Raw genomic sequence first — 9,052 nt, 5'->3', positions numbered from 1 at the left:
GGATACCCATTTTAATTATATTAATTCTGCTGATCCTTGAATATGGGAAGTCTTTACATCTTCTAGTGTTTTCAATTTTTTTCTTAAATGTTTTATAATTTTCATTCTAGATCCTTTTCTACCTCCTTGTTTAGGTTGAACCCTTGGATTTCTTTTTTTAAAAGTTATTATTTAAACAAATGTATACAGAATTATTTTCCTAATTTCTTTCTCAGCTAGTTCACTACTGGTATATAGAAAAGGTAATGTTGATTTTGTGTCCTATTGCTAAGTTAAATTTGTTTATCAAAATTCTTTGTTTGTTTTTTTCCCCTTCATTGTTTGATCTTGTTTTTATGAGTGTGAACATGGTTTCTAGCTTCTTTATGGTTGCTGTTCTGTTCCTTTTTTTATTTCTTCCTTTTTTTTTTTCCAGTCTTCGCACCAGTTTCCCAAAGTTAGCGTGATCCCCCTTTTTTCTCCAGCCTTACTTCTAATCTCTTCCTCTTCTTCCACTTCTCTATTTTCTCCCCCAATTCCTTTTAGATTTTAACCCCTGAGGATAAAATTGACATATTAAAGACTCACGTAGTGTATATAATTTTGTGGGTTGTTTTAGAGTTTGCTGTATAACCACAAATCTAGTTCAGATGTTTAAAAGTGGCAAATTAATGGTTACCTTGGATTGTCATTTTCTAGGCTGCGTTTGCTAGGCAGGGGCTTGTGCTCCGGAGCTCTCTATATAGGCATCTAGGCTGTGTTTGATACTACTGTTATTGCTGAGTGTACTACTTCAGCCAATGTGACAACTGTGCTTTTTTTTTTTTTTTTTTTTTTTTTTGAGACAGGGTCTCACTATGCAGTTCAGGCTGGCCTTGAGCTCTCTTTGTAGCCCAGGCTGGTCTTGAACTTACAACAATCCTCCTCCCTCAGCCTCCCAAGTGCTGGGATTACAGGCATGCACCACCATGCCCAGTGACAGTTGTTCTGAGGAGCTGTTCTTCCTGCTATTCCAAGACTGAGATCGACTAAGGGTCATAGAAAATACTGTGGCTCAGTGCCAAAGAACGAGAGGCTGGACCAACTTCTCATCCCTAACAAAATTCTTTCAGTCTGTGTTTCTAAGTATATTTATATCAACTGCAAATAAGGATAATTTGCATTTTTCCTTCCTATTTGTATCCCTTTTATTTCTTTCTCTTGCTTAAATACTCGTGCTAATATTTTAAGTACTATATTCAGTAGAAGTAGTGAGCTTTAATATCCTTGCCTCATGCTAATTTTGGAGGAAGTGCTTTTAGTTTTGCCCGATCACAGTGTTACTAGCTATGGAACTGTCTTGTATGTCTTTCACTATACCTTCAATACCTAGCTTCTTCAGGGCTCTATCATGAGTGGATGTGAACTTGTTCATGTAGTGCTTTACGTTTATTGATTTGCATGTTGAACACACTTGAATCCCTGCAGTGAAGGGAATGATCTTAGTGTAGAATCTTTTAACTGCACTGTTGAAAAGGATGTTCGCATCTGTCTTCATGAAGGATATTGGTGTGTCCCTTTCTGTTGTGTCTTTCGAGTTTGGTATCAGTGTGTTTGTTACTGCCCTCTCATGAGTCTGCAGAGTTCCTTTCCTTCCTGTGTCATGGACTAGCTTGAGGAGGACTGGTGTCAGTTCTTAACCAGTGAACCTGTCTGGTCCTGGGCTTTTTATGGTTGAGACTTACTACTGCTTAAATCTCAATTGTTATTGATCTGTTTAGTAAATGTGACATAGCAGACAAGAAGCAACAAGCTGTTCTTGTACTTACCCGTGGATCAATCAACTCTTAATACAAAGAACCCTGTAGAGCATTGTTCTTAAACCACACTAAATGGCATATGGCTAGCCAACACCTCCAGCACTCTTAAGACGATATAAGATACTTACTCACATAAAAATTTTATTTTAGACTTAAAATATGTTATTGGTTCTTTCCTGATTCAAATTCTACCTTGATGTTGCAAACTGGTGATTTTTTGGCAAGGTGTGGTAGCACATGCCTGTGGTCCGAGTACCGTGATTCCAGGCTGAGGCAGGAGGATTACTGGGGCTACATAGTTCAGGGTCAGTCTGAACTACATAGTAAGACTGTCAAGCAAACAGACAAGGTGATTTTCCATTCACCAGTCACGCGCTGACATTCTGCAATAAGCAAGAGCTCTCCTTTCTCCCCTACTTATTTATCGGTTGCTTGTAGAGAATTCTGAACCTTTTCTGTTTTTAATTCAGTGTTGTACTTTTTTTGGTACTGAAATACTTCGGCACATGACCGTGGTAGCTCTTTGCTGCTGACTTCTGTACTTTTACGCCATGCCCCATCCTTTTGCTTCACTGTTGCTTGCACTTCATGTATAACACAGTACACAAGTAACAAGCTCCTCTTGTACCTATCCTGATCCAGCCTTGGAGTTCCACCTTTACTCCAGAGAACCCTGTAGAGCATTGTTCCCAAAGCACACTAAATGGCATATGGCTAGCCAACACCTCCAGCTCTAGGCAAACTGCAGAGGCAGAAGAAAAAGTAAAGTGTGTGCTTTTGTCATCCTGCCTCTCACTTAAGGAACCCAGAACTGGCCGAAGACTCACTGAACTGAAGGTCACTGCTTCAAAAGAATTCTAAAACTAGAGAGCCAGGGACAGTGGTGTGCTGTAATCCCAGCATTTGGGGAGGCTGAGGCCCAGGGACAGAGTTACAGGAACTCACATAGTGAGTTCACATAGTTCACATAGTGGGCATCCCGAGCTACATAACAAGACCCTCTCTCAAAAAGGGGTGGGGCTGTAGTTTAGCAATCCCCGGATTTCATACCCAGTACCCTCCTCCAAATAGTTAGATCTAAAACCTTCGATCAGTAGTTTAAATAAATCATTTTAGTTTTTATGTAGAATAGAATACCTCAAGTTTTGTTTCAGGTTTTTTTCTTTTAGGTTGAAGAAATTAGGAAAGAGTTGTGCTTCATCTTTAAGAGTCCATTTGTAATCTCTACCCCCTTCTACTTCAGCTTATCTCTCAGGGTGCTAGCTCTTGTGCTTACTTGCATTAAAGTGGTGTTGCTGTGCATGATGGTGCAGTGTGTGTAATCCCAGCACTTGGGAGGCTGAGACAGGAGGATCCTTGTGAGTTTGAGGCCAGCCTAGGCTACATAGTGAGTTCAAAATCAGCCTGAACTGTATAGTGAGATCCTGGCTCAATAAACAAAACAAACAGACAAAAAATCCCAAAAAAACAGCAGTATCACTTTCTTACTTCCATTATTTTTGATGTCCCATGACTTTGAAGAAATAGCTAGATTTTATGTATTTCTCTTATTTTTCAATTCTTAAAAAAAATTTAATTTTATCTTTTTGGTACTGGGAATTGAACTCAGGACCTTGGCTTGCCAGGCAGGCGCTGTGCCGCTGAGCCCTGCTTCAATCCTTTATTTAATCCTTTTTAAAAAAAAGAAAAAAAACTTCAGCTTTCTAAGTATTCACATGTTTTATTTATTGCTTTCTTATTTTTGATTCACTCTCTGTTTCTCCTTTCAGGGTTACTATAATGAAAGACAAAGATACGAGGAGGAGTAAAGGGGTTGCATTTATATTGTTTTTGGATAAAGACTCTGCACAAAACTGCACCAGAGCCATAAACAACAAACAGGTGAGCCATTCACGTGCATCTGAGTTTTTTAAGCCCCACAGCCTTTGTGCTCATTCAGCCAAAAAAATGGGAAAATGCAGGGGATGTTCAAATGGAGTGAATATCAGTAGATTCAGAGATAGTAGTTTTAGATCCAGGGAACCACAACCTACATTTACATGTTTCTCTGGTTTAGTTGTTTGGTAGAGTGATAAAGGCAAGCATTGCCATCGACAATGGAAGAGCGGCTGAATTCATCCGAAGGCGAAACTACTTTGATAAATCTAAGTGTTACGAGTGTGGGGTGAGTACGCCTGAAAGTTCACAAACTCTTAACTTGAAGGTATTTCCCACATCCGTCTTTTATTGGTGCTCACCAAAACTTCTGGTAAGCCATACCCAAGTCATGAAAGTGGTTTTTCTAGCCAGGCGTGGTGGTTGCACACCTGTAATCCCAGCACCTGGGAGGCTGAAGCAGGAGGATCACTGCAAGTTTGAGGCCAGCCTGGGCTACAGAGTGAGCTCGAGGCCAGCCTGCACTGCATAGTGAGATCCTGTCCCCAAAGAAAAGATAAAAAAAGAAAGAAAGAAAGAAAGAAAGGTTTTTCTTAGAAGCTCATCTAAGAAAGCTGAAATGAAATGTATTTATGAAGTGCGGGGGTGCAGGCTTGAAGGCCCAGATTTGTGGGAGGGTTGGCAGTAGAATTGCGAGTTTGATACCAGCCTAGGCAACTAAGCAAGATCCTATCTCAAACATTAAAAACTTGGGGGTGTAGCTCAGCCGTAAAGACTTCCAGAGTTCAATCCCTAGTACCATAAAAGAGAGAGAGAACAGACAGAAAAGAAAATAATGAAATGAAAGATAATCTGGGCCTGGAAAGCCGGGCATGATAGCACAGGCCTGTAATCCCAGCACTTGGGAGGTTGACTCAGTCGGATTTCCATGAATTTGAGACCAGCCCGAACTACATAGGAGACCCTGTCTCAAAAACAAAGAGAGGGACACCCCACAAAAACCTAGGCCTGGGAATGTAACTCAGAGGTGGAGAGCTCGCCTAGCATGCTGAGGCCCCGGGTTCAATCTCCAGGTCTGCAAAAATACAACAACAACAACATGGGCTTTTTTTTTAAAGTAAATATGGAGTGGTATTTTTGTCTAGTTTCTATATCTTTAAAACTCTTTTCTAAAAGAAGAGTTTTAAGTTAAGTTTTCTAAAAGAAAAGAGTTTTAAGTTCTAAATTACTTAGTCACTTAGGTGTCTGGAAAGGTTTTAACGGCTGATGAAGGTCTATCAGGTGCTGCCTTTTTCTGTGACATTTGGCCAGTGGCCAGCGTCACAGCTGAGCACCATTATGAAATGTCCCGCCCTCTTTGATGTATTAGGAGTTGAGTTCTTGTTGAGATGCATTCTCACTGTGTTGTCCAGGTAGGTCTCAAGCTCATGGACTTAAGTGATCCTCCTGCTTCTGCCTCCCACGTACCTGGGACTACAGACATGCAGCACCGTACTCCGCTGTTTGCAGTTGTTTTCCTTCTAGCACTGCCAGTGTTCTGTAACTGAACTGTGCCTCCATTTTCTCCCCTGATTCTCCTCACGATCTGCTGTTGCCCACTCAGGGTGTCCGTGAGTGGAGACATGCACAGCAGCGATGAGGGTACCGTGCCCACAGTGGTCCCAAGGGCATTTCAGTGGGTCTCTCACAGCTGCGGCTTTCTGCAGTGACTGTAACATACCGAAGAAACTGAGTCCAGAGGCCAGTGGGAGCTGGAGAGAGCCCTAGTGAGAGATGCTATCCTCACTGCAGTCACTCTCAGAGAAGCAGCTGGGGTCCTTTGGTCCTTCCGCACTGTCACACTCCGCTCCCGTTCCCCACTCAACAGAGACTCACACACAGCCAGGCCCAGTGCACACGCCTGAGGGCAGGCCTGGACGACACCACAACACCCTTCTTCAAAGAAATCATACACGTACATACGTAATCTGCAGACATCAAAACAGAAGGCTGCAAAGAGGGAGCACATGGGCACAGCCGTGCCCACTGATTCTCCATCCTCTCAAGAGGGAGTTTTCTAAACTGTATTCCAAAACCCTGAAGTTTTAGAAAGGATGCATGCTTAGCATGCACAAAGCCTCAGTTCATTTACCTAAAGAAAGAAATAAACATGGAAAATGCACGTAGGAGTTGGGCATGGTGGCACATGCCCCCCATCCCAGCATTCAGGAGGCCCAGGCAGAAGAATCTCGAGTTCAAGGCCAACCTGGGGTACATAGCAAGACCCTGCCCCAACTACAGCCACCAAAGGAAAAAAGAAAAACCCCAAAATTGAATAAATAAATGAACTTTTAAAAGGGATAAGGGGTAGTTACGTTCAGATTAGAATTGTTACTCATTCTTCTTGTTTACCTGAAATATTCAATTATCTGAGAAAACTTTGATCAGTTATGGCGAACCTTTTAAACCTGTCAAAGCACCTGCTGTAGCACCCATAGATTCACCACCATTGCCCCAAATGAATCTGTTCACTTGTTCCTTTTGCTTATGGATCAATAGATTTGTCATATTCTACTTTACATTTAATCTTCCCCAGGTGAATTTACATTTACTTATCCTGGTTTTTCCCCAATTTTTCCCACTAGTAGACATTTTTTAGTATAGGGTGTGTTCACATTTTTTGGTGTCCCATTATTTCAAACACAGTTTGGGAATTTATGATGATTATTATTTGGACTGAGAATCAAACCCCCTGTGTCCTGCATCAGTCTTGCAGCCTCTTGCCTCAGCCTCCCAAACCGCTGGGATTACAGGCATGCGCCACAGCAACTGGGCGGGAGGTGTGTCTCTAGGTGCTTTCTCTAACAAATACAGTATCTTTCCTTTCCTTTCCAATGCACAACAAAAGGAAAGTGGACACTTAAGTTATGCTTGTCCGAAGAATATGCTCGGAGAACGTGAGCCTCCAAAGAAGAAAGAAAAAAAGAAGAAAAAGAAAACGGCAGAACCGGAAGAAATGTGAGTACTCTGCTCCTCCTGAGCCCCTCCCCAGGCGGCTCTGTGTCACCGCCCGCTGCTCACATTGTGCTGTTTCTCCCCAACGCAGCGAGGACGCAGCAGGCAGCGAGGACGAGGGGGAGGACCCTGCTCTGGACAGCCTCAGCCAGGCCATCGCCTGCCAGGTACCCAGCGGTGGCGGTTGTGGGGGCGGGGCTAAGGCCCAAGGCCGCGGCCTGCTGGGCCAGTGCTCCACCCCTGTGCTTTTCTGTGACTGTGGGCTTGTTTCCTTTCTCTGTGTGGTGCTGAGAATCAACACCAGAGTAAAGTGTTCTTTTGTAAGGTCCTCTGTGATAGTTGCCTTTGGCTGAAGTCCTTGTGACAGCTCCTTCCTTCATCTCCTAAGTTTGAGAAGACCTAAGGGTTTGGTGTGTGATGAGTCCCCCTCCTTTGGTTTTGTTTTGGTTTTTTGAGACAGCGTCTCCCTATAGAAGTCAGGCTGGTTTGAACTCGCAGTGATCCTCCTGCCTCAGCCTCACAAGGTCTGGGATTATAGAGCAGACCAGCTCCCACTGGCCTCTGGACTCAGTGTCTTCAGTATGTTACAGAGTCACTGCACCACAGCACCAGTTTGAAAAGCTCCCATGTGTTCTTTGTAGACTTCAAGGGTCCTGTGACACTTAATAAATCTTGTTTTGTCCTGCAGTAGGAGGGGTTGAGCCCCGGCAGTGTGCACCAAGCCCCGCCCCGCCCCGCCCCCGATCTGTGTTCCTTACAGAACCGAGCGCTGTCTGACTAAACTGAGCTCGATATACCCCACGGCATTTTCTGGAAGTTGCCTAGGTTGGGGATGTAGCTCAGTGTTGGGGCCTTCTCTGGCGCTACTGAGGCCCTGGTTTGATCCTGCACACACAGGAAAGAAAAACCTAGTGGCCCGTGCCTGTGACCCCATCAGTGAGGGAGAGTGAGGCAGGGGAACTGTGAGTTCAGGTCCCACCTGGGGATTTAGTGAGAACTTCTCTCTAAATAGAAAATAAAAAGGGCTGGGGATGTGGTACAGTACCCTTGGGTTCAATCCTCAGTATTTGAAAAATAATAGCAATGATAATATCAGTAATCATCATCATGAGAAGTTGCCTAGGACAGCCAGGCATGAGGGTGCATGCCTATAATCCCCACTGCTAAGGTGTTGAAGCAGGAGGGTCGAGAGTTTAAGGCCAGACTCAGTCTGTAATCTCAGCACACCTGGGAGGCTGAGGCAGGAGGATCACCACAAGTTTCAGGCCAGCCTGGGCTACATATTGAGTTCAAGGCCACCCTGAACTCAAAGACCCTGTCTCAAAATTTAAAAAAAAAAAACAGAAAACAACAGCAGGTGCAGTTGGTGTAGCTCAGGGGCATGCTGGCCTTGCACCCACATGGCCTGGCTCTGTGCCAGCTCTGCAAACCCGCAGACTCTGCGTGGGGTGACTGTGCAACACTGTCGTGGGGACAGAATGGGTCACGGAGCCAGCTCCCTGTGTGGGTTGTGTTGTGATATCTCCGCGTAGAAATGAATTCATCCTAAATAGAAGCTTGATTTGGCTTGGTGTTCTGAATCCCGTTCCAGCAAGCCAAGATGGAAGAACAAAACAAATGGAAAGCCAGCGCAGGGGGCCCTTCCGCCTCCGAGGACTCCCGGCGCCCGAGGATAAAGAAGAGCGCCTACTTCAGCGACGAGGAAGAGCTTAGTGATTAGAGCTGTGCGCTGGGAATGTCAAGAAAACGAAACCCACCGCAGCACGGAGTATTTGCGTACAGGGACACTTAGTGTTTCTTGCTACCAGATAGTGCACAGAAGATGAAACGTAATTTTTAAAATTAGCATATTTTGAGCTGGGCGCAGTGACAACTCGTGTAATCCCAGCACTCTGGAAGGCTGAGGCAGGAGGACTGCAAGTTCAAGTCCAGCCTGGGCAACTTAGGAATTTAGCAGACCCCCTCTCAAAACAATTTAAAAAGTTACACCAAGAATGTAGCTCAGTGGAAGGACCTGGGTTCAATACCAGTACAAAACAAAAAAATTGTATTTCTGCCTTGCCATGGTGTAGTAGAGACTTAACATCTCTAATCCAAAAATCCAAAGTGCTCTAAAATCCAAAACTCTGAGCACCAATATGATGGCTCGAGTGGAAAATACCACACCATGCAGTATAATTCATGTGCGACACTATGAAAATTACTGGATCCAGCTGCCTTCAGGGTATGTACATAGATATATATAAATCATAAATGAATTTCATGCTTACACTGAGCTTCCAGCACCAAAATACCACATACGTATATGTACATATTCCAGAATACTTTGGGCCCAATTTATGTTGCTGCTGTTGTTTTTGAGATAGGGTCTTCCTGTGTGTTCAGGCTGACCTTCAGCTCACTAC

The 9,052-nt window shown here is 44.0% G+C and overlaps 1 protein-coding gene across 2 annotated transcripts in view; it reads left to right on the top strand.

Annotated features, from left to right (window-relative positions):
* The window catches only part of Zcrb1 (zinc finger CCHC-type and RNA binding motif 1), a 100,073-nt gene extending 91,147 nt beyond the window's left edge, over positions 1–8,926 (top strand). For both annotated transcript variants that reach the window (XM_005406577.2, XM_013505673.1), the window contains 5 exons: positions 3,548–3,659; positions 3,835–3,942; positions 6,541–6,650; positions 6,739–6,814; positions 8,239–8,926. In XM_005406577.2, the coding sequence (XP_005406634.1) occupies positions 3,548–3,659; positions 3,835–3,942; positions 6,541–6,650; positions 6,739–6,814; positions 8,239–8,367 (535 nt within the window). In that variant the 3' untranslated portion in view covers positions 8,368–8,926. The remainder of the gene's footprint in view (positions 1–3,547; positions 3,660–3,834; positions 3,943–6,540; positions 6,651–6,738; positions 6,815–8,238) is intronic.
* The last annotated feature ends 126 nt before the right edge of the window (positions 8,927–9,052 follow it).

The sequence above is a fragment of the Chinchilla lanigera genome, unplaced genomic scaffold, assembly GCF_000276665.1.
Source record: "Chinchilla lanigera isolate Chin_1 unplaced genomic scaffold, ChiLan1.0 scaffold00099, whole genome shotgun sequence".
Taxonomy (NCBI): domain Eukaryota; kingdom Metazoa; phylum Chordata; class Mammalia; order Rodentia; family Chinchillidae; genus Chinchilla; species Chinchilla lanigera.
The sequence above is the reverse complement of the archived record's forward strand: the minus strand, read 5'-3'. Positions and strand labels throughout refer to the sequence as shown.